The 25,074-nt window shown below is 45.0% G+C and overlaps 1 protein-coding gene across 1 annotated transcript in view; it reads right to left on the bottom strand.

The window, feature by feature from the left end:
• Positions 1-11,386: 11,386 nt before the first annotated feature.
• Positions 11,387-25,074, bottom strand: part of fer1l6 (fer-1 like family member 6) — a gene marked incomplete at its 3' end in the record, with an annotated part of 40,032 nt that continues 26,344 nt past the window's right edge. Inside the window, exons 26-36 of the mRNA XM_080536715.1 lie at positions 24,884-25,063; positions 23,952-24,079; positions 23,002-23,172; positions 21,995-22,149; positions 15,703-15,854; positions 15,047-15,135; positions 14,004-14,102; positions 13,517-13,758; positions 12,555-12,703; positions 12,279-12,379; positions 11,387-11,567 (exon numbers count right to left, since the gene is read on the bottom strand). Of these exons, the coding sequence (XP_080392841.1) occupies positions 11,387-11,567; positions 12,279-12,379; positions 12,555-12,703; positions 13,517-13,758; positions 14,004-14,102; positions 15,047-15,135; positions 15,703-15,854; positions 21,995-22,149; positions 23,002-23,172; positions 23,952-24,079; positions 24,884-25,063 (1,647 nt within the window). The remainder of the gene's footprint in view (positions 11,568-12,278; positions 12,380-12,554; positions 12,704-13,516; positions 13,759-14,003; positions 14,103-15,046; positions 15,136-15,702; positions 15,855-21,994; positions 22,150-23,001; positions 23,173-23,951; positions 24,080-24,883; positions 25,064-25,074) is intronic.

Below are 25,074 nucleotides of genomic sequence, written 5' to 3'. Positions count from 1 at the left end.
TATGGTAGAATTGTATATTTTGATGCACCCTATTGGTCATATTGCACTGAAATATTCTGAAGTGCATGATATGGTGTAAATAGTATACTCACCATGGTTAGTGTTGTACAGCCATGGGAACTTCCTGTTCTCTGCCCATTTAGGGTCCCAGCCTGAGAGTCTGTGTTTTCCTTTGTCTCCCTGCTTCTCTGCTGCTCCACTCTTCTCTCCTCTACTCTTCTCTCCTCCACTCTTCTCTCCTCCACTCTTCTCTGCTGCTCCACTCTTCTCTCCTCCACTCTTCTCTCCTCCACTCTTCTCTCCTCCTCTCTTCTCTCCTCCACTCTTCTCTCCTCCACTCTTCTCTCCTCCACTCTTCTCTGCTGCTCCACTCTTCTCTCCTCCCCTCTTCTCTGCTGCTCCACTCCTCTCTCCTCTCTTCTCTGCTGCTCCACTCTTCTCTCCTCCACCCTTCACTCCTCCACCCTTCTCTCCTCTTCTCTCCTGCTACTCTTTTCTCTGCTGCTCCACTCTTCTCTCCTGCTCCAGGCTTTTTTAAAAGGCAATTTTAGAAGAGTCAAAACACGAAATTCTGTGCTCACTACCTTTTCCAGTTGAACATAAACTAAACTTTTTTTAAAAACATTTTTATTTAATTGCTGGTATTGTTTGCGAAGTTACAAGATCGTTAGCCCGCAGCGCAGAGCGCACAATGTCTAATTATAGCGGCTTGGCCTTGCGGAGACACTGCCCTGTCTGTCTGGCGCTTGCGCTTCCCCTTTGCAGCTGTTGAAGGTGTGCTGTATGACAAAAAAGAGAAAGGAGAATTTACAACATTTGCAAACGGAGTAAAACTGACTCACCGTATGACTCAGAGCTGCAGATAGAAAGTGACATGAAAATAAATATGTATATATTGAGAACAACAATTCTTTCAGTTTCACACATTATAAAGTGTGCACACTGTGTAATGTATAAAACCTATCAATAGCTACATCTTGTTTTTGCTTACCTCCTGTTAGTAACAGTAGGACTGCCAGTGCTTGCAGGCTTGCCACCCTTCCCCCTCCCTCTTCCCCTCCCAGTGCTAGTTGAAGGCTCATTGTCAGGCTCCCTGAAGTTGAATGAAGAATCACTGTGAAGATAGACAGGAAAATACAAGGTTACAAGTCAGACAAGACATATTTCTGACATACACACATCACCAATTCAAAAGCAACTAAACTCAGCACTACTCGACCATGGCATTGTAAGTGTAGCTAGCTAAGTAAACAAACACGTGTCTTTCTTACCTATGACGAGGGTCAAAATCTGGGTCATCCGATTCATATTCATGTTGATCATGTTGTTCATCCTCAATTTCAGACGGTAAGACATCCATTTGAACCTCTTGGACGCAGAACTGGAGCGCTCGAGGAACACATAGTGTTCGACGCGGACGCACATCACCGTCCTCCATTTTTCAAGGCTACGCTACAACGCTACAAACAAAACAAAACGATTCTAAAACACAAATATATACGGTAATCAAAACTAATCTAGCTAGAATAAAATATAACTATAACTATCTCTCCTAGTCTCTCTATATCTCGCTATCTATATCTCTCTATCAGGGTTTCCGTTAGAAAAATTTGCCGCCGGACATGTGTCTGGGAAGATTTCGATTTACCGGACAAACGTGAATTATTCCGGTCATCATATTAAAATATAATATAGCTGTTTGTCGCGGTGATTACTGTTGTGTAGCGGCCTATATATGCCATTTAATGTCTATTTCTCATCCGATACGATTAGATGCGAGCTATATAATATATAACATGATTCGCATGCGCGCTATGCCATTATGTCCAGCGCTGAACGGGCGCCTCACTGGGAACTGAACAGACAGCATCGATCAATGAACGGACTCCACATTACGTTAACTGAAGTTTGTTAAATTGTTTGGGATTAATGTGAGTTTTCTATTTTCTCTTTCCAGTTTTACCCTTTTTAAAAAATCAATAAAACAACGTCATTTCTATAATCAGGTCTCGCTGGTTGGGAAGGCATTTAGTTTAGCTGCCTGTCAAATCATACTTAATCGGACTCGGGAGTATGACAATGAGGAGAACATAACTGTTTATTGATAAACAATTGATAGGCAGGTTGGGATACGATGACATTTTAATTAGGTTTTTTCTCTCTCTCTCACTCGCTGTCTCTCACACACACACACGCACACACACACACACACACACGCACACACGCACACACGCACACACGCACTCACCCGTGGTGGTCAGCACGGTGCTGGTGAAAAACAGGGAGGAGATGAAATCCCAGTTGGGTTCGCTGGAGTTCCCCAGCACGGACACGCCGTAGTTACTGGTTACCTACCTCCAGCGCCCGGGCCAGCAGCTCCTCCAGCCGGGCGTCGGACACGCACGCGTTGTCCCGGAGGAACTCTGCAATTGTTCGCGCAACCGGTGCGACGGTGTCAGCCGCCTCCATCTCTTCAGAGCCAGACTTCTCCTCATTGCTAAGCTTACTTCTCCTCATTGCTAAGCTTACTTGGTTTTGCCATGTTTACATTAATTTAATCGCTCGCTATGGTGCACTTTGAGCTGCAACGTTTGCGTATGGTGGCCCGCTGCGCAGGGTTGCCAGATGGGCCGGGTTACCGCCGAATGGGCTACTGGGTTTAGCGGTAATAGACTGGTTAGGCTGTATTGTCAATCCCATCTGGCAACCCTGCCGCCGCTGTTTCGCATCTAGGCAGCCGCTAGCCTACACATTAGGAGTCATCATCATGCCGGCGTCAAATCATATAATAATAAAAGAAATACATAGCCTATATATTCGTCTTTTTTAAAATAGAAGGAATCAGAATGTGAACTTTAGCGAATTGTATTCAAATTGTGCTTAGAGGGAATTATTTTCACCGGACAATATGACCGACGAGTTTTACATTTGTCGGACTTCAACAAATTTTACCGGACAAAGACCGGTAATTACCGGTTAACGGAAACCCTGCTCTCTATATATCTCGCTCTATCTCTCGTCTCCTCGTCTCTCTACAACCGCATGTATCCAGCGCGTCAGATTTCAAACAATTTCTGGTCACGTGACGCTGTATTCGTTCTCCCATTGGCTCAGGTGGGACACAGTCGATTCTAGCCATTTTTACCGGATCAAAATAGGACGAAATATGCCAGAGATAATCAAAAACATGCAACGCCTGCTATAGAAACTGCGCGTAAAGGCACAAAATAATATGATTTACGCGTCAAAATTAAAATAGTTTTTTAACACGGTTTCCCTTGGTCTATTGACGTCACACAAAAGTATGTTAGAGACTCATGCCTGGAGCTTCAGGAACAGCTGCCCGGAGCACTTTAGGTGCGTACGTTTCGATTCTATGGACTCTGGAAAATAGGCACGTGATTGCCCGCGCCGGCGCGGGCGTGGTCTGGCAAGGGTTTGTACTGCAGAACAAGTTTCACTTCAAACTGACCAACCCCCTCTAGAATATCATGCATTATGTCTACAGAAAAATTATTGGCCGTGTTGAAATACTGAAGTGAATTCAACAGACAACTGTGTTTCACACCATATACATGAGATAGTGTAGGATCTGTTTGAATAGTTTGACAGTGCTGTGCTGTGCGTGCATCTCAACAGTTCTTAGTACAACTTTCGGATCGTCCTCACAGAACACAGATTGAAAACAATGTTTCTCAAGCAGACAGAAACGACAACAATAGCGAGCCCCAAATGATTCCACAAAGCCAAACCAAGATTATCTCCAGTGACCTGAACTAAGGTACCATGGGAATTTGAAGTCCCTCTCTTTCCAGTATTTTAAGATCATGGACAAGGGGCTCAAGTATGGAATTAAACCCATAACGCTTGATGTCCTGCGCATGGAAAAGAGCACACAATTTAATATTAATCAAAGAGGAATTAAAGATTGGGGGGAAATGTCTTAATGTAAAATATATAGCACCTAATTTATGTAAGCCCTTTTTAGAGCCCAAGGGATTTGCCGTTTCAAAGTCGTCATAAAACAGCTGAATCTGCAAGGCATCTTTTTCTACAGAAAATAGGGGACTTTCTTTCAAATAGGTGGCATCTCTTAAATCTGCATACACACCTTCCTTGTGAATGTGCCTGGGCTTGAACATGTCTGCAAGTTCTGGATTTTGAAAAATGTTCTTAAGTGTTTCCAAAATGGGAACATATGCAAACTTATCAGTTACAATAACCTGGTCATATTATGTTCTTGTAGTTCTGTTTCTTCTACTGTCAAATATTGTGCCAAGCACCTTTTCAATAGGTACAACACTTCCCCATTTTTCTTTCAAGTGTTTATTTCTTTTAGCTTCAGAATTTAAAGGTGTGAATGGGTTTTCCAAATTTTTAAAGGATTGTTCTATTTTTTCTTTACTATCTGTGTCCTGTGAGGATACACACTGTAAAGCTGCATCTTTAGCCTGACTATGAATATCAAAAAATACTTCTTCCATGGATGACACAAAACTATTTACACTAGACTGACTTAATCCACCTGCTTTGAGTTGTGCGACAGCAGTGGCACATATACAGTATCTATGGTGCTCTTATTGGACTTTCTTAAAAGATAAGATGTCGACGTCTCAACTAGACCATCTGTCACCCCCTCTTCTACACTGCTTAAAGGAACATCAGTGTCAACCTGTTGGTCAAAATTCTCAGTGTGTTTAGTGTTTAAATGTTTCCTAAAACCAGAAAAAGTACCAAACACACAGCTACATCCAGTGTGAACACATTTCTTAGCGCCCGATGTTTTGCCCTTTCGGCTCTACGTTGCTGTCGCTCGTTCCTCTGCCTGCTCTCCGGATTCCTGTCTCATTCCCTGCCAAGAGGGACAAACACACACAGGTGAAATAGTCATGTGGATGATGGTTTGACTGGCGACACCTGCTGCCAATCATCCCATCATCCCCACTCCACTAAAGCTTAGCTTTGCAGCTCATCCAAAACGCCGCTGCTAGGGTCCTAACAAAAACAAAGAAATTTGAACACATTACACCAATCCTGAGATCCCTGCACTGGCTACCAGTCTCTCCGAGAATTGAATTCAAAATCCTCCTAATTACATACAAATCACAAAATGGTCTTGGACCAAAATACATATCAGATCTCCTCCCACCCTATATTCCCGCAAGGTCCCTAAGGTCAGCTGAGACAAATCAGCTAATAATTCCAAGAGTAAAAACAAAACACGGTGCAGCAGCTTTCAGTCACGCTGCTGCATGCTCCTGGAACAAACTCCCTGAAGAAATCAAACAGGCCCAAACCCTTAAAATATTTAAATCTAAGCTAAAAACCGTCATGTTTTGCACCAGTTATGATTAAACACAAACACTTCTATCAATGTATTTTTTCCATTAACTATTGTCTTTTTAAATGTTTTATCTATTTACTTCTTATATTTGCTTTTATTCATTGTAATTTTTATTTTCTTATGCTCCTCTTGCTGTATTTTTAAATAATGCATGTAAAGCACTTTGAATTGCCCCTGTTGTATGAAATGTGCTATACAAATAAACTTGCCTTGCCTTGCCTTAGCTCTACCTGCAGGCTAGAATGTGCCATGTCCCCCACAGTGCATTTGATGTGAATTTGTATATGATGGTATATTCTCCATCTTTTGATATTTTGGGCTCACATGGTTGGGAGCTGAAAATAAAGTTGTTGAATGCATTCATTTGTGTTAAGTTGTCATTTTTACTCACTTCATGGAATATTTGTAATTAGACTTTTAAATTAAGTGTAAAAATAACACCACACAGATTTTATTTAACAAATAGTGGCAAGTTTCTTTGACACCATTCAGTGTTAATTGATGTTAAAATTCTACTCTATCAGAGTTGGTTTTTCACTGTAAGAGAGTAAATTATCAACACAGCAGTGTGTAAAATCAACACTTATCTGAGTCAACTGACCCTCCAGTGTTAACGTTTAATAACTCAATGCAGTGTTAATGAGCATAGGAATTTAACTCAATCAGAGTTGATTTGTTATCACAGAAGAGTGAATTATCAACACTACTGGTAGTGATATTAACACTCCACAGAGCTAATTAACCTGTAGTGTTAAGTTTAAACACAAAACAGTGTACACCAGTGTTACTTTTTTACTCTATTTAGAGTTAATTTAACTCTAAAATGTTAACACTAGGGAAAGAGTCAGTTTAAATCCAATTTGGAGTAGGACCATATGTGACTGCTGCTGGTGTTTCTGGACACCTCTCGGAAATGAGAAAGACGTCAAAATCGTCTTTTAAGTTTTTTTTTTCTTTTTCAGATTTTCGTTTTTTTAGCTAACATTCAACTCGAAGATGTGAAGTACCCACTCGTTATTTTTAATTTTTTTTATATATATATACACTCCGGAATAGTGTTAAATTTAACTCTTTAAGTGTTACTTTAACACTGCAAGATTTACTGTGTAGTAACACATAACTACACATAATTAGATGATCATACAGCCCCAAACACGAAAGTATTAGCAAAAGTATCCCTTACCAGTAGCCTATGGCAAACGAGAATAGTGAATCCAATCCACACATTGTAAGTTAAGTGATCGTTAAACTGTTGTTTATTATATCGAGTGGGTACTTTACGACTTCAAGTTTCGTGTTATGAAAAAAATTAGCCTGCGAGAGGTTTAGTCCTAGATCGTAAATTTGCGCTGGAAATCTGATCAGCAGTCATGTAATGCCTCTTGTCCAATCCAATTACTTGGTCCCTTTATGACGTTGAGACCAGTGTGCCCTCCGGCGCTCTCAGAGCGAATTTACGAACGCAGCCCTAGACTGTCTCACGTCCCCCTTTACCTCACTTCTACCCTGCTGCTACGGTGCTTCTATAACATCAGGATCAGACGCGGGATGAGACTTTAAAAATAATTTGCGTAGAATCGATTTAATTTTTATTTTAAAAGTCTGACCGGAAAATGTATTATTGTCGCCAGAGTCAGACCCACTGCATGGGAATACGACGCGTGCGGATGAGACATGTAAAAAAAAAACATGCACACTTATTGCTCGCGTGACATTGGTTAAGCTGCCGCCAAAACCCGATATTTTGCCATGTGAAACGATAAGACAAGAGGCCACGATACGATAATCGCCGGATCTATATTTTGTGCCCCCCCCCTGTGTGTGTGTGTGTGTGTGTGTGTGTGTGACCCACCTGTGAGAAGTGTGTGTGTGTGTGTGTGTGTGTGTGTGTGTGTGTGTCATATATCTCAGTATGTAGGCCATGGGTCACCAACAGGCGGCCCGCGGGCCGGATGCGGCCCACCAAAGCTTCCCATCGGGCCCGTGGAATATTTATGTTTTTTGAAATATTAATGAATTCAGAAAATGTGAGGATGGAAATACCGTTTAGAACATATAGGGCGCGTTCGTAAATTCGTCGATGCGCACACTGGATTCAACGTCGTCATGGAACCAAGTTATTGGATTGGACTAGAGGCAGTCACGTGGACGCTCTGACTCTCTCAGAGCGAATTTACGAACGCGGCCATAGCATATATCGTTCTTCCAATGCAGGACGATTCAGACCTAACTCATTCACAAAGCTGCAACCTTGCATCTAAATAGCCGTATAGTAGTATAGTATACTAGTATATAATAGTATAGTATAGTCGCAAAGCTGAAACTAATTCCCATCTTTTAAATGGAATGCGGGAGACGTAGCGCCTATTCGCATGCAAGAATGAGGGGACACTCATAGATCTCATTTAACATTTCGTGTTTTTTTTCCACACATGCTCTTGTTTAACATTTCGTGTTATAGCCTATTTTTTCACATGCACATTATAGTGACTTAAATAACAACTAACTTCTCAGTCAAAACATGAATGAGGTAAATGGCTTGTTATGCTTGTAGAACCCAGACAGCCCGGAGAGATGCACTTGTTGCCCTCTCGTTCAGATAACGTTCGGCTAATAATTCCACTGGCATATCCATATCCAGCTTTTAAGCTTGCAATTTATTTGTGACGGGTCTCAGGGTATGACTTCTCAGGGTATGATTCTCTGAAAGCTGCATGCCTTGTATAATTGTAACGGCGAAGATTGTATCGTTTTTCAACAGCTACCGTTTCAGTGCAGATGAGGCATACAGGTTTTGCTTTACTAAATGTTGGCAAGATGAAAGCGTACTTGTCAGTCCATTCCTCATTAAAGCTGCGGTTTTCCACATGAATTTTACGCTTCAGGTTGTTTAAGAGTGACATTTTGCATGATTGATAACTGAAAATTATTACAATGTGTAATAACAAAGTGAAGCCAAAATATCTTGATCGCCCCCTAGTGGCTGGCTGCAGTATAGGTGTCAGGAGTCTGTTAACACTGATAATAAGCCATTATTAACATACATTTTGAAAGAAAGTGAAAATATTAAACAATAATATGCTAATTATGCCTAAATAAAATAAATGAATATAAGTCCGGCCCCCACAGTGTATGCTTCGAAAATGTCTGGCACTTGGACAAATGTAGTTGGTGACCCCTGATGTAGGCTATGCAAATAAGCTTGAACCTTGACACTTTTGAGTGTACGTAAGTGTGTGAGTTTATTCTGTTATTTATGCTATTATATCTAGTATTGTGTTGAGAAGCAATGGAAATTAATCAAGAAATTGATAGAGTAGGCTAACTTACATTATCATTGTTCTATATGCAACAGAACAGATCACCCAGCATTGCTAATGAAAAGAATCAACGAATGTAATCGAACGAATCAACAAATCTAATACCAATACTTGCTCAATAGGTCTTAAATGATCTTAAAAGTGGTCTTGTTTAACCCCGCGGTGGCACAGCGGTCTAAGCATCAGTCTCTGGTGCAAGCTGCCCACCGGGGACTGGGATCGAATCCCAGTCTCGCCAGACCCGGATATGGCCGGGGCCCACAGGTAGCGGCATATTGAGCGGCCGCTCCCAAGGGGGGTATAGGACTATTTCCGGACAAGGATCCGTCGCGCAACACCGCCCCCGGGGTGCCGGAATAACGGTGTTGGGCTCGAGGAGCCAGACAGCTAGTCTGCCTGGCTTTCTCCTCTGGGGCTGCCGGCCACGGGGTCGTGCGGCGGATCCTACGCAATAGGCAGGGGATAATTGGATACTAGGTTGGGTGCAATTGGATACTAAATTGGGTGAAAAAAGGGATAAAATCAGAAAAATAAATAAAATAAAAAATAAATAAGTGGTCTTGTTTTCGGGCAAAAGAAAAAGTGTCACCTTTTTGGACCATGACCAGTTTGCACCCCTGACTAGTGTTGAGTGTGCTAGCTGTGAGTGTACTGACTGTGTACTAGTAGTGTTGAGTGTGCTAGCTGTGAGTGTTAGCTGTGAGTGTACTAACTGTCTACTAGTGTTGAGTGTGCCAGCTGTGTACTTGAGTGTGCTAGTCTTGTGGTCCAGAAAAAGGAGGAGACATTGAAGAGTTTTAGGCAGTCAGATATTGTCAGTCAGGTTTTTTATTAAACAGATTAGTCAAACCCTTCTCGGACGCAGGCGGAAAACCACCTTCCAGTCCGAAACCGCCTGTCATGTTGGGTGATTTTACCACAGGGTCGGGGTATGTTCAGACCAAACAGAGGGGGACTGACTCACGACCCAGAGAAGAGTCGCTGACAACATCTAGGAACCAACAGAAAAGCCTGTCGGAGGCTCAGGCACAACCAGGCCTCTTTTCCTCCAAGGCAGTTTGTTTGAAGTTTGAAGCCGGGGGCCTAATATCTAATCAGTTCTCTGCGTTTCAACAGCAAAATAATAATAATAATAACTTTTATTTGTATAGCGCTTTTCCTGCAAACGCTGCAGCTCAAAGTGCTCCAATCATTATATAATCATAAGTTAATTATTTAGTCATTTAAAGGCAATATATAAAAAGATGGGTTTTTAGACTTGAACATATGTACTGAGGTTGCATCTCTAATGTAAACTGGCAGTGCATTCCACAATCTGGGTGCATAAAATGAGAATGCAGCCTCACCAAATCTCTTCTTTTGAACATGTGGTACCCAGAACCAACCGGCTCTTGGCCAGGAAACCTGGTTCCACAGTGGCACCAACACTTGGCTGGTCAAGAACCAAGAACCGGTTACGTCAGGGGCTCGGGGGGCGGGGTTATCGTGACCAACGACCAACCGATACCAGCGTAGTCAATGCTAGGTAGCTAGCTATATCGACCTAGCGAGGCTAGCTTACAACGAAGGCTAACATTAACATCTTAGGTTTGTGTGTTAATAACGTTCTAAACGTGTTAGACGACGAGCAGCACAAATACGTTGGACCGACCAGTCGTACACAGTGATGTAATGACCAGTCGTACACAGTGATGTAATGACCAGTCGTACACAGTGATGTAATGACCAGTCGTACACAGTGATTTAATGACCAGTCGTACACAGTGATGTAATGACCAGTCGTACACAGTGATGTAATGACCAGTCGTACACAGTGATGTAATGACCAGTCGTACTCAGTGATGTAATGACCAGTCGTACACAGTGATGTAATGACCAGTCGTACACAGTGATGTAATGACCAGTCGTACACAGTGATGTAATGACCAGTCGTACACAGTGATGTAATGACCAGTCGTACACAGTGATGTAATGACCAGTCGTACACAGTGATGTAATGACCAGTCGTACACAGTGATGTAATGACCAGTCGTACACAGTGATGTAATGACCAGTCGTACACAGTGATGTAATGACCAGTCGTACACAGTGATGTAATGACCAGTCGTACACAGTGATGTAATGACCAGTCGTACACAGTGATGTAATGACCAGTCGTACTCAGTGATGTAATGACGTGGCTCTCTAGTCCGTGGAAAAGCAGACCGGTTCTTTGAAGGTTCGCAAGTTGAACCAAGCACGAACCGGCAACTAGCTCCAGAACTAGAACTAGGTTCGTGTTGGTGGAAAAGAGAGGTTCAAATGAACTGTTAACATTAGAACAGCCATGGGTGGGGTCATTAACACTAGAACAGCCATGGGTGGGGTCATTTGACCCTGTGAATAAATTATTTTTGATATCTTTGCACTCGATGAAATTTCAGGACCCTCCTTTCATGACTTTTCCTAGATATGTGCGTTCTACCACCCAGTATCCTTACATTTTCAAAATCCCATCAGGACAAGCTAGTATGAAGCTATTTTGCTAGTATGAAGCTATTTAGCAGTTTTTCGGTGTCGGTAGGAGGCAGGCTAATTTACCAGCCAGCCAACTAGTGGTCGTTGTGTGAAAGTAGCAGTTTCCCCATTGTAAAGACTATGGTCATAGAACCCCGAAGCGGCTCATATAGTAGGTAAAAAAGGCACGTCTGTTCTAGTGTTAACAGCGGTGTTGAGGGTGCTGCTATCCGTTGACCATCTTCTGAGAGATGGCAGCAGGCAGGGTGTAGAGCAGCAGGGCCAGGAACAGGGCTGTGACCAGGAGGACTACGCCTATGATGATGTACTTCTTATAGTTCCTCCAGATCAGGTGGAAGAAGCACTTGAAGGGGTTCACCAGCCAGGAGAAGGACGTGTCTGGCCGGCTGGAGGAAACAAAAATCTCTGATTAAGCAATATCACACGAGAGGGAGTGCCTGCGGCCTCGTACCTACAACCGAATCACAGCCGTGCTGATATTCAGTATAACAGCACGACCTCGAGTGTGATATTGCTTTTATACAATAGTTCTACAGCGCCATTTATTAGTTAACAGTAATAAGCGACAACAGATTATGATTTGCTTGTTTATTTAATCATTTATTTTGGCTCCGCCAACAAAAAATTGTTCCGCAACTGAACTTCAACTGGACGGTTGCCTAGTAACCTGAACACAAACAATAGAACACCTGTGCGGTGGAGTGATACATATAGTTAAAAGTCCCAGTGCTGTTATACTGTATATCGGCACTCATGGAATGCCTCTTGTCCAATCAAATTACCTCTGATGAAGAATATCAACAAACCAAAACTAGACTGTTTGAATTCATCTTAGCAAATTAGCAGCATTCAAGCAAGGTCCTATTTTCTGTATGCGACAAACACTTAAGTGTACAGCTGATATTCTGGATACTTACTGTAGAATGCTGACAATTTGGCCGACTTAATTCACCCTCAGTGCTAATTGAATGTGTTAAATTAGTTGTCTGTACTGGTAGCTCTGTTAGCGAAGCGTGGGCCGTGTGTTTACTCTGTCGAGTCCTGTAGCTGTGTTCTATCATCGGCATTGGTGATGTGAGTGATATGATTGGACGTACTTGGGTTTCTCCAACGGTTCCGGTTCCTTGCGGGCTCGACCAACCGGGTTCTTCTCCGCCTCCTCTGAGGTCACCAGATGGAACTCCGCCTCCACTTTCCCCTACAGAGCAAAGCACCAAATATGGTCATATACCTCTACCTTCCCCTACAGAGCAACAAGCACCAAATATTAAATGTAAAAGCCTCCCAAAATAATACACATTGGCTGAGACACTGGTTTGTGTATGATTCTTTTGGGTGAGGTGTTAAGGTGAGGTGTTAGGTGTGTTGGGTACCGTGAGCTCCCCAGCCTTGACGAAGGGCCACCAGCCTCTGGACCTCTTCTGCTGGAAGATGGAGATCCTGTCGCCGCCGTCGGCCATCTTGCAGGCCTTGGCGGTTTTGGCGCCGTGGGGGAAGCCGTGCAGGTCCAGCTCCACCGTGCCTGAGAACGAACACACATCAGCCTCTGTCCTCTTTAGGCAGGTAGGTAGAGAGAGAGAGAGAGAGAGAGGTAGGTAGGTAGAGAGAGAGAGAGAGAGAGGTAGGTAGGTAGAGAGAGAGAGAGAGAGAGAGAGGTAGGTAGGTAGAGAGAGAGCGGTAGGTAGGTAGGTAGGTAGGTAGGTAGGTAGGTTGGTAGGTAGATAGATAGATAGATAGGTAGGTAGCTAGATAGGTAGGTAGGTAGATAGGTAGGTAGGTATGTAGATAGGTAGGTAGATAGATAGGTAGGTAGGTAGGTAGATAGGTATGTAGGTAGGTAGGTAGATAGGTATGTAGGTAGGTAGGTCGGTAGGTAAGTAGGTAGGTCGGTCGATAGATAGATAGGTAGGCAGGTAGAGAGAGGTAGGTAGGTAGATAGGTAGGTAAAGAAAGAGAGAGGTAGGTAGATAGATAGATAGGTAGGTAGAGAGAGGTAGATAGATAGATAGGTAGGTAGGTAAAGAGAGAGAGAGAGATAGGTAGGTAGGTAGGTAGGTAGATAGATAGATAGGTAGGTAGAGAGAGAGAGAGGTAGGTAGATAGAAAGATAGATAGTTAGGTAGGTAGGTAAAGAGAGAGAGAGAGGTAGGTAGAGAGAGAGAGAGAGGGGTAGGTAGATAGATAGATCTTCATCCACATTTTCATAGTGAAAAAACTCACTCACACTCATGCTCTCACTCACACTCTCTTTCTCTCTTTCTCTCTCACACACACACACACTATCTCCCACCACCACCCACCCAAACCAACACACACACACACACACACATCGTACCCAGGAAGTCGTCTGACGACAGCCTCTCGAAGTCCCAGACCTGGAGCACCAGGACGGCGGGCATCTTCTGCTCCGTGCGGTCCAGAGAGAAGATGCTCTGCCTCTGGCTGACCACCACCACCTTCTCAGCCGGCAGGTAGCTGAAGGGGAACACCAGGCGCCAGTTGAAGTTGCCCTCCCCCGTCAGGGAGTTGTAGTGGACGTCCGTCTCCTGGCGATCGTCCTCAAAGCCCTTCAGCCACCTGGAGGGAGGGAGGGAGGGAGGGATGGATGGATGGATGGATGGATGAGTGGACGGACGGATAGACAGACAGACAGGTAGATAGATGGATAGATAGATAGATGGATAGAAGGATAGATACATAGATATACAAATAGATAGAAGGTAGGGAGGTAGGTACACAACTAGATGTGTAGATAGATGTGTAGATAGTTGTGTAGATAGTTGTGTAGATAGATGTGTAGATAGTAGTACATAGTCACTCACCCTTTCACATAAATGTCACTAGACTGAGCGCCTGTCAGAAAGTTGGTGTCCTCCAGAATGACGTCCTCCGTGTTCCAGATAACGATCCTCAGCTCGTACCTGAACACAGCAAACCATCATAACCCTGACACTAGCCCTGAACACAACAAACCATCATAACCCTGACACTAGTCCTGAACACAGCAAACCATCATAACCCTGACACTAGCCCTGAACACAGCAAACCATCATAACCCTGACACTAGCCCTGAACACAGCAAACCATCATAACCCTGACACTAGCCCTGAACACAACACACCATCATAACCCTGACACTAGCCCTGAACACAACAAACCACAACCCTGACACTAGCCTACCTAACTACCTATCTTCCTCTCTCTCTCTCTCTCTCTCTCTCTCTCTCTCTCTCTCTCTCTCTCTCTCTACCTACCTGCTCAACACAACAAACCATCATAACCCTGACACTAGCCCTGCTGAACCCTGACACTAGTCCTGCTGAACCCTGACACTAGTCCTGCTGAACCCTGACACTAGCCCTGTTGAAAGGAATCCATGCTCTGTACATATCTTCGCCCTTGTCTGTGCATATATCTGTCCATACTTTTATTGCATCTGCTTAGATGCCGAACTGCGTTTCGTTGTCTTTGTACTACTGTCAATGACATTAAAGTTGAATTTGAATCTAAATCTCTGGGATGTCAGGGACCGAGTGGGAGGAGTCTTACCCTAGGGGGGAGGAGTCTTATCCTAGGGAGGAGGAGTCTTTTCCTAGGGAGGAGGAGTCTTATCCTAGGTGGGAGGAGTCTTATCCTAGGGAGGAGGAGTCTTATCCTGGGGGGGAGAAGTCTTATCCTAGGTGGGAGGAGTCTTATCCTAGGGGGGAGGAGTCTTATCCTAGGGAGGAGGAGTCTTATCCAATGTGGGAGGAGTCTTACCCTAGGGAGCCTTAGCCTAAGTGGGAGGAGTGAGTGGGAGGAGTCGTATCCTAGGTGGGAGGAGCCTGAGTGGGAGGAGTCTTTTCCTAGGTGGGAGGGGCCTTACCCTTTGGGGGTGCGGGGGGAGATGTCCACGGAGGGTCCTGGGTGGGGCATGTCCATGGGAAACATGTCCACCCACATCTGTAGCTGACCCTACACACACACACAGACACACACAGACAGACACACACACACAGTACCGATGTACACACACACACACACACACACACACGGTCAACACATACACAGTACCATTCTATAACATCATGTCATGTTTATATATTGTATACAGTACCAGTCAAAAGTTTGGACACACTTCATTCAGTGTCAGTTGATATTCTGGTACTGTGTATGTTACATGTTTATATTCTGGTACTGTGTATGTTACATGTTTATATTCTGGTACTGTGTATGTTACATGTTTATATTCTGGTACTGTGTATGTTACATGTTTATATTCTGGTACTGTGTATGTTACATGTTTATATTCTGGTACTGTGTATGTTACATGTTTATATTCTGGTACTGTGTATGTTACATGTTTATATTCTGGTACTGTGTATGTTACATGTTTATATTCTGGTACTGTGTATGTTACATGTTTATATTCTGGTACTGTGTATGTTACATGTTTATATTCTGGTACTGTGTATGTTACATGTTTATATTCTGGTACTGTGTATGTTACATGTTTATATTCTAGGTGCAGCGGAGGGGTACCTGGTCCATGCCGGGCCGGGCCTTGTGGTAGAGGGTCCGGGTCTCGATGTGCTCCGGGACCAGCCTGCACCCCTCACCCCCCACCCCCCCCACCTCCCCCCAGCGGTGGAGGATCTTCAGGGCCAGGTGTTCATAAGACTCCACGGGCGTCTCTGGAGGATAGCAGCACCACAGAACCATCAGACAACACTCACCAGAGACACGATTTAATAATAATAATAATTGTTTTATTTGCCATGAAATCCACTTGTCAGTCAATTGTTGGAATTTGTTTTGTTTTGTCTGGGGGCACAGGGTCAGTCATAGTCGGCGCCCCTGGAACAATGGACCTATCGCTAAGCCACGCCCCCTTTGAAAACTCGGACAAACAAACAACGCTTCACTGACAGCGACTGACTGACCGACCGTGACTGAATGACATTCAATGACTTACAATGGCGGGAGTCGGCAAATTTCTGATTTCTGATTTACCACAGCAAGTAATAGACATGTTTTTTAAAGATGACAAGAATATTTTGTCAAGAAGCTTTTCACCATCAGATATTAGCAAGTCGTTTGTCCGAGTTTTCTGCCTGTCGTGACTTTTGCTGTGATATGATAGGACAATTTCTATTTTGGGGCGTGGCTTAGCGATAGGTCCATTAGCCTCTCTGACCTCTAGGATGACTCCTGATTAAGGGTGTGTTCTCACTAGAACATTTGCTTCACTTGGAATCTGAGTTTAGGATAAAATTCGCTTTGCTCTGCGTCGTTTGGAGCTGTGAGAACGCGCATTCGAAGTCGCTCCCGGAGCAAACAACCAACGCATGCTCCGCTTGAAAAGGGTGGTTTCGCTCCAATTAGAAACGACGCATCGCTGAGGGATATTTTGCATTGTCTTAAGATGGAGATTTTCTTATGGTGTGTCATAAGGGGTTCAACAGCGAGATTTTATAAAACATGGGGTCGTTTCTTTACCTATGTTGGGGAACAGTGTTCAATTGACACCCCATAAGCAATAATCACTTGTATCCTAGTATCATCTGGTTGGGATAATCTATGTATGGTGAAGTGTAATGTTTTTATTTTCTTATTTTTTATTTCTTTATTTCTCCTGTATAATCAAATTTTTTAGTGTGTGATTTATTTACTGTAGTCTACGTTCAACTATTTTGACTACAGTATGTAGGTATGTGCATTATGTCTAGCATATATATGTACAGTTTGACCTACTGCAGATTTTGTACTGTCACAAAAACTTCAATAAACAAAGTTGTAAAAAAAAAAAAAGACGCATCGAGGCTGTCCATAGGATAACAACAGCGCATGCGTGTTGATCTGGATAAGAGCGGGACGAACGGGCAATTTTAAAATTTTCTGACCAATCAACTACCACGTCTGTTGCTTCGATTGCGTATGTTACTTCGTTTACATAAAGGGCTGTGAGAACGCAAATCAGAGAAATAATTTATGCAACAATGTTGCAATCTCATCCACTTGCTCCGAGTCATGATTCAGACTTTCATGTGAGAACATGACCTAAGTGTGCACTCTGTATAAGTGCAATAGTTTTACAGTCTTAATTCTTGCTGACATCTCTGACTATTTTCTTTGTTCTATTTTCTTTGAGTTCTTGAAATCTTGCGCTTTCGACCACACCCAGGTTTGTTTCTTACAGAATTTGTCTCCTTGTACTTAGCAATGGTGCGACATACAGCGGTTCTAAACACTGTGAAACACTTGGAAATGGCAGTATAGCCTTCCCCCTTATCATGAGCCTCCACTGTCTTCTTTCTGAGCTCAAGACTGATTTCCTTTGTCTTTGGCATGGTGAGTAAGAGTAGTATTATAGTCCCTCTCAATAATGTGTTCAAGTGCCCTGTTTCTTAGGCTGTTCGGAATAGCATACTAGCATACTACTTATACTAGATATGACATAGATTTGAGTATGCGAGAGCGTTCACACTGTACAGTATGCGAGATTTGAGTATGCGAGAAATGTAGTATATAATATTTTCGGAATTATTTAAGTACGATACGACTGGACACTTCTGGAGTACTGGATCCCCAAAATGCATTGCGCCAGATGGGGCGGGTTATCGCCGAATGGGCTACTAGATTTAGAGGTTATAGAAAGTTTAGGCTGTAAATTGTCAATCCCATCTGGCAGCCCTGTGCGCTTTCAGCCTCGTCAAACTGCGTCATACAAACTTGTCATACAGCAGTGGCGGCTGGTGCTAAACATTTTGGGTGGGGCACAGGTTATGGGGGCATGCTCCACGGGGAAGAATATCAACTTTAAAATCTGGATTTACAGTCGATTTTAGCATGAGAATATCAGTGTTTCCCCTAGGTTTGCTGCCTTGGGGGGGTGGCATGGACCGTGGCATGGACCCCCCCCCCCCCCCCCCCCAGGGGGTAAGACCCTGCGACATACCAGCGTCATGTCCAGGGGATGTACTAACTTGTACATTAAGCCGCCTGACGCTACGGAAACAGGAGATAGGCTCCTTCCCTATGGGCCATTAGGCTCGAGAACCATCGGTTCTCAAGGCTACTTACTTATGTGGTCTTGACTACCTGTCCACTTTCTCACCTGGTTCTTGCTGTCTCTCTCTCTCTCTCTCTCTCTCTCTCTCTCTCTCTCTCTCTCTCTCTCTGGTGTGCCGACACCATCCTGCTCTCTCTCCTTCTCTCCCTCCCTATCCTTCTCTCTCCCTTTTGCTGTCAACCAAAAGGCAAACATAACAACCAGAGTATTTATAATCTAATAAGAGGTATAAATTGATCCATATCAATTGTTATTCATATATACATACATATCATATATTCGTCATAGTCAGGGACTCCAATTAAATGTCACGTAGCCTATAGGCATCTCCATCAATCCAGGATTCATTACATTGTCTACTGTCACATTGCCCATTATAGTGGGCTGTTGTTCAGGTATTGATGTTAGCCATTGATGTAGTCAGGATTATAGAGTTGGTTTAATTACCTGGATGTAGTGTGCCATGGCCTCTCTGTGGTCCGTGAAGGAGGCAGTGTTGTTAGCAAATGTGACAATCAGCTTGCGTGGAAATAACAGCCCATACCTCACGTTAGCCTCCCGCGGGGTTGAGAACGTTTTTGTTCGATATCAGTTAGACAGCGTTCCGTCTCGTTAGCGGCTGTTTCCAGGTCCTTTACCTTGGTCGTATTGGAAATAATATCCTTGCGGAGTGAATCCAGACATTCTTTAATTGGTTTAAGTTTCAGATCAAATGCGGAGTCAAGCTCTTCACGTATGACTTCTCTCATAATTGATGCAAGTTCTCCGCGGTCCATCACCGTAACTTTTTGTTTTAGATCGCTTCTTAGATTTCTTAACTCTCTGCTGCCAGCGGCGTTGGCCATACAACTTGAGTAACCTATATCAAACAATCAACAAACAGCCGGTGCGGAGATTGCGACCACAAACGAGATAAGTTTGACTTCGGTAATAGGTCCAGTTGCAATATCCTCAAGTTAGGAACAAAAGATGCCTCCTTCTAATCCAATTCAATTCAGTTCAATTTGTTTACAGAAATAAATCCTCCTTACATTGTAAAAAACGTAATTTGTTAGGAGAGCAGTCGTGCTGCAGTCGTGCTGCCCCGGAAGTCGCTGCCCCGGAAGTCGGAAGTCCTTAGGACTTCCGCATTGGAGCATATGCTGGATATACAACCGGATATTCAAGGCGCAAATTTTTGCGCCCCGGCCGAGAAATAGGAGACAGCCAATTGGAGCGCTGCTACAGCTCACGTGTAAGCGAAAAGTATTTGGCCTGCGATAGACTTGCATTCGACCGGCGTCCCGACTCCTCCCCCTATGTATTTTAACAGTGAATTTTACACACACACAGATTAAAAAAAAGATTGTATTGGAGGATTTTTAATGAATGCTGATAGGCGCCGACAGAATATCAGCCGCATTTTGTGAATAAACAATGTTTATTTAAAAAAAAAACGTTTACAAATCGCAACTAGGAAGTGAAGGTGGGGGCGGAGCCCCAGCGCCCTCTATCGGCCAGCCGCCACTGTCATACAGCTGTAGTTTACATTGTCCGATAGCCTGGGGACCGAAAGCTTGCCATAAACATCGTTTTCTGCACAGATTTGAGTGTGCAGATGCTGCTTTTTTGCACTCTATTTGATACTCTTCAGCTGCAGCACGCCAGCTAAGTCTGATCACGGATGAGCGGTGGTATTTTCACTATACTGGGAATTAACTTGGTGAAATGCATTCTTAGACATGTCTACGTTGTCATGATTACAAAGATACAACTTGAAATGCATGAAATCCAAGTTTATTTGTGTCTTACACACACATTCGCCTAGTATTTGACTGCCTGTAGCCTAGTCACGAATGGTCCCAGTATTGTAGCTTCAGACGAACAAGTTGGTTGTATTGTGCTTGCTGCAGCAAGTCCACGATATGTTATTGCTCATATATATTTATTTTAATCATGTTCTTTTACCAACTGCTAAGACAACAATATAGTAAGCTAGTTACTTGAGCTAGCTAAAGATATTGGCCCCCCAAATAATTTTACAACTTGTAATTATGTTACGATGTTTCTGTCGAACTCCGTAAGTGAAGGTATGTAAGCAACTCAGGGTGCGTTCGTAAATTCGCTCTGAGAGCGCCGGAGCGCACACTGGGTTCAACGTCATAAAGGGACTAGGTAATTTGATTGGACAAGAGGCATTCCATGAGTGCTGATCAGATTTCCAGGGCGAATTTACGAACGCAGCCGTAATATACTGTAGGTAGCGAACAGAAGACGGAAAAAATCGTGAGATCAGATATATAAACGGGTTATTTTGGTAAACTGGACACATTTTGGGAATATATGTGGTTACTTTCTCGCCTGAAAACATATTAAAACTTCATAAAATGACATGTTAACACTTGTAAAGCCCAAATTACAGCTTTTAGCCAATGGAGGTTTAAAATGGAGGTTTAAATTCCCCGCTCCCGGCGAAATGCATTCTGGGAGGCAGTATGCATTCATCAGAGCAATGCATCCGGGTACTTTCCCCTCCCGTAATGTCCACGCCCCTTTTTGGGTGATAGAAGCGGAGAAGTTTGAATGGCGGTCAATGGGAATTTCTGGTTTTCGCTACTTTAATCCGATAAAATAAGAAAACCGTAGTGCTTTTTAGATAATAGGAGCCCAAATCCGATGGCCAGTTAGGCAAACTATTATATAGTGTCGTTGCCGATCAATGATCGACGTCGTTATATAGAGAAAATTAATGAAATAGGGGTTGATGCATCAGAGCAGTCATACGTCATCTCCCTGTCATCTGGGATTTGTAGTTCTTCATTTGATTTGCCGTGGTCCTAACGTCTTCACCTCCAGTCCCCCCAACAGCGTTTGCTTTCGTTTCTTCTTTGAACATTTATCTCCCATGATTACAATAGAAATATCATGCACAGTAGCACTAGTCGATAGCCGTTATGGGTGAAGGGTTAGTAGGTACTAAGTAGTACCTTAGTAGGCTAGATCAAATGAAGAACTACAAATCCCTGATGACAGGGAGATGACGTATGACTGCTCTGATGCATCAACCCCTATTTCATTAATTTTCTCTATATAACGACGTCGATCATTGATCGGCAACGACACTATATAATAGTTTGCCTAACTGGCCATCGGATTTGGTCTCCTATTATCTAAAAAGCACTACGGTTTTCTTATTTTATCGGATTAAAGTAGCGAAGACCAGAAATTCCCATTGACCGCCATTCAAACTTCTCCGAAAAAAGGGCGTGGACATTCTGATGACAGGGAGATGACGCGCAATTGCTCTGATGTGTAAATGGTCGGCTGGTTTTCGCATACTTATTATGAATTTAGTAGGCAGTATGCAGTATATACTCATTGAGTATGCTAGTTTGCAGTATGCTAGTATACCATTCCGAACACAGCCTTGGAGTCCTTTTATGCTGATTGAATGCTCAGGTGTTGTTAGGAAGCCAACTGACTGCACAGGTGTGGTTTGAAACCTGAGTGGTTGATTACGTGAGTTTTGAAAGCAGAAATTCACATGAGGGCTAATATTTTTGACTTTATTTGATATAAAGCTAGCCTAAAAACTTCCAAAATGTACCAAAAGCTACTAAATAGCACTGGTGAATGTTTGATTATATCAAGTGTTATCAATACTGCAAACATTGGGAAGACTTTTAGGGAAATGTTCCATAATTCCTGGGGGGTTAATCATTTTGGCCTTGGACTGTATTTTCAAGTGAATGAGTGTTTGTTTAAGCTTCCATCCAGCCGTACCCTCGTCCATGAAGACGGTCTTCCCGGTGAAGACCCTGCCCCCCAGGGTGATCCTGCCAGGCCGGAGGTGGGGGCCATCCAGCCGCTGCTCCCTGCACAGCTTGGCCAGCAGCTCTGAGGGCTTCAAGCAGTCTCTCCACGCGTTGTACCCGTCACTGGAACACAGCCACAATGACAGCGTTTAGCCTGGTCCCAGATCAGCATTTAGCCTGGTCCCAGATCAGCGTTTAGCCTGGTCCCAGATCAGCATTTAGCCTGGTCCCAGATCAGCGTTTAGCCTGGTCCCAGATCAGCGTTTAGCCTGGTCCCAGATCTGGATGTGCTTTTCAGTCTTATATGTTTTATTGGACAGAGATAGTGAAGAAAGACAGGATAGTAAAGGAGGGGAGGGCATGTCAGCAGGGCATGGGCTGGATTCTAACCACCAGGCCATGGTGCTAGGCCACTACACCACCCCAGGCCATGGTGTTAGACCACTGGACCACCCCAGGCCATGGTGCTAGGCCACTAGACCACCCCGGGCCATGATGTTAGACCACTAGACCACCCCAGGCCATGGTACTGGTGCTAGGCCACTAGACCACCCCAGGCCATGATGTTAGACCACTAGACCACCCCAGGCCATGATGTTAGACCACTGGACCACCCCAGGCCATGGTACTGGTGCTAGACCACTGGACCAGCCCAGGCCATGATGCTAGACCACTAGACCACCCCAGGCCATGGTACTGGTGCTAGACTACTGGACCAGACCAGGCCATGATGCTAGACCACTGGACCACCCCAGGCCATGGTACTGATGCTAGACTACTGGACCAGACCAGGCCATGATGCTAGACCACTGGACCACCCCAGGCCACTCACACAGAGTACTGGGAGGGCACACACACACTCACACAGAATACTCAGAGACACACACACTGACGCACACACACACACGCACACGCACGCGCACACACACACACACACACACACACACACACACACACACACACACACACACTCACACAGAGTACTCTCTGGGCAGGCCGCAGGTGGCCCGGTGGCGGCTGTAGAAGCGGTTCTCCAGGTCGATCCTCGTCTCGCCCATCAGGTCGTCGCTGCCCACGGTGTCGTGGTCGTAGATGACCACGCTCAGGAGAGACTCCTTAGGGAACACCGCCTGGATCTCAAACGACCTGGGAGAGGAAACCAGAACGAAGGACATCAGGATGAAAAGTCTGTGGTTTAAGAAGTACATAAAGTACGTGTTTCCCTCAGCGCTTTGAGCTTCAATAACACATATTCTTCTCTTTCATTAGAGCAGAACAGGATAGAATAGGAATGTTATTGTCCATCAGATTCGCACCTTAACACTTGCCATGAGCCATGAGGCCTTTGACCCCAGTGAGTAAAAGAAAGTGTTATATCTTTGCACTTGATCAAATTTCAGGACCCTCCTTTCATGACTTTTCCTAGATATGTGCGTTCTACCGCCCAGTATCCTTACATTTTCAAAATCACATCAAGCTAGTATAAAGCTATTTTGCAGTTTTTTTGTGTAGGAGGCAGGCTAATTTACAAGCGACCAACTAGTGGTCGTTGTGTGTAAATAGCAGCTTGAGCATTGTAAAGATGCTCTTTTAGTAGGTAAAAAAGGCACGGCTAGTGTTAAGAAGTACATTACATTTTTACATTTTTGGCATTGAGCAGGCACCTTTATAACGTTACTGTCCACCAGATTTGCACCGAAAAATGCAAAAAAAGAAAGCATTTATTACGTTATGATTTTCAAGGGTTGCGTCGTGTCCAGGGGGGTGTACTTGTCCATCGAGCCGCCTCACGCTACGGAAACAGGAGATAGGCTCCTGCCCTATGGGCCATTAGGCACGAGAACCATTGGTTCTCAAGGCTATTTACTTACTTACGTTATGATTTTGGAGGGAAAAGACGTTCTAACTGAAGGTTGTCCTCTCACCTGCCGAAGACGGGGTTGAGCTGCTTGGGGACGTAGTTGTCTCTGTCCTTGATCTCCGTCTTCCCCAGCCTCAGGACGATGTACGGGTCCGCCTTACCATCCGCATCGGCTGGGTGGAGGTTAGAGGCCTGGGGGGGAGGCAGGGGGGAGGTTAGAGGCCTGGGGGGGAGGCAGGGGGGAGGTTAGAGGCCTGAGGGGGAGGCAGGGGGGAGGTTAGAGGCCTGGGGGGGAGGCAGGGGGGGGTTAGAGGCCTGGGGGGGAGGCAGGGGGGAGGTTAGAGGCCTGAGGGGGAGGCAGGGGGGAGGTTAGAGGCCTGAGGGGGAGGCAGGGGGGGGAGGTTAGAGGCAGGGGGGAGGCAGGGTGGAGGTTAGAGGCCTGGGGGGGAGGCAGTGGGGAGGTTAGAGGCCTGGGGGGGAGGCAGTGGTGAGGTTAGAGGCCTGGGGGGGAGGCAGTGGGGAGGTTAGAGGCCTGGGGGGGAGGCAGGGGGGAGGTTAGAGGCCTGGGGGGGAGGCAGGGGGTAGGTTAGAGGCCTGGGGGGGAGGCAGGGGGTAGGTTAGAGGCCTGGGGGGGAGGCAGGGGGGAGGTTAGAGGCCTGAGGGGGAGGCAGTGGGGAGGTTAGAGGCCTGGGGGGGAGGCAGTGGGGAGGTTAGAGGCCTGGGGGGGAGGTTAGAGGCCTGGGGGGGAGGCAGGGGGGAGGTTAGAGGCCTGGGGGGGAGGTTAGAGGCAGGGGGGAGTTTAGAGGCAGGGGGGAGGTTAGAGGCCTGGGGGGGAGGCAGGGGAGCGGGGAGGCAGGGGGGAGTTTAGAGGCCTGGACCACCACCAGGCAGGGGGGAAGGCAGGAGACGTGACACGCTCGTTGTACCCACACACACACACACACAGACATACAGTATATACACACACACACACACCTGAGAAGGTAGAGTACTCACAGAGACGATGTAGACCCGTATGAGCACCTTGACGGGGCTGTTGGGGGGGATCCCCCGGCTGATCCTGAACTGCCCTGACCCCTGACCCCTGGCCCCTGACCCCTGGCCCCTGGCCCCCGACCCCTGACCCCCGTCCCACTCCACGTCCTCCTCCGTCAGCTTGTACAGGCAGAACCGACCCTGGACACACA

Source organism: Nansenia antarctica, assembly GCF_963989245.1.
Source record: "Nansenia antarctica genome assembly, chromosome: 7".
In the NCBI taxonomy this organism is placed as follows: domain Eukaryota; kingdom Metazoa; phylum Chordata; class Actinopteri; order Argentiniformes; family Microstomatidae; genus Nansenia; species Nansenia antarctica.
This window is presented reverse-complemented; position numbering and strand designations above follow the sequence as displayed.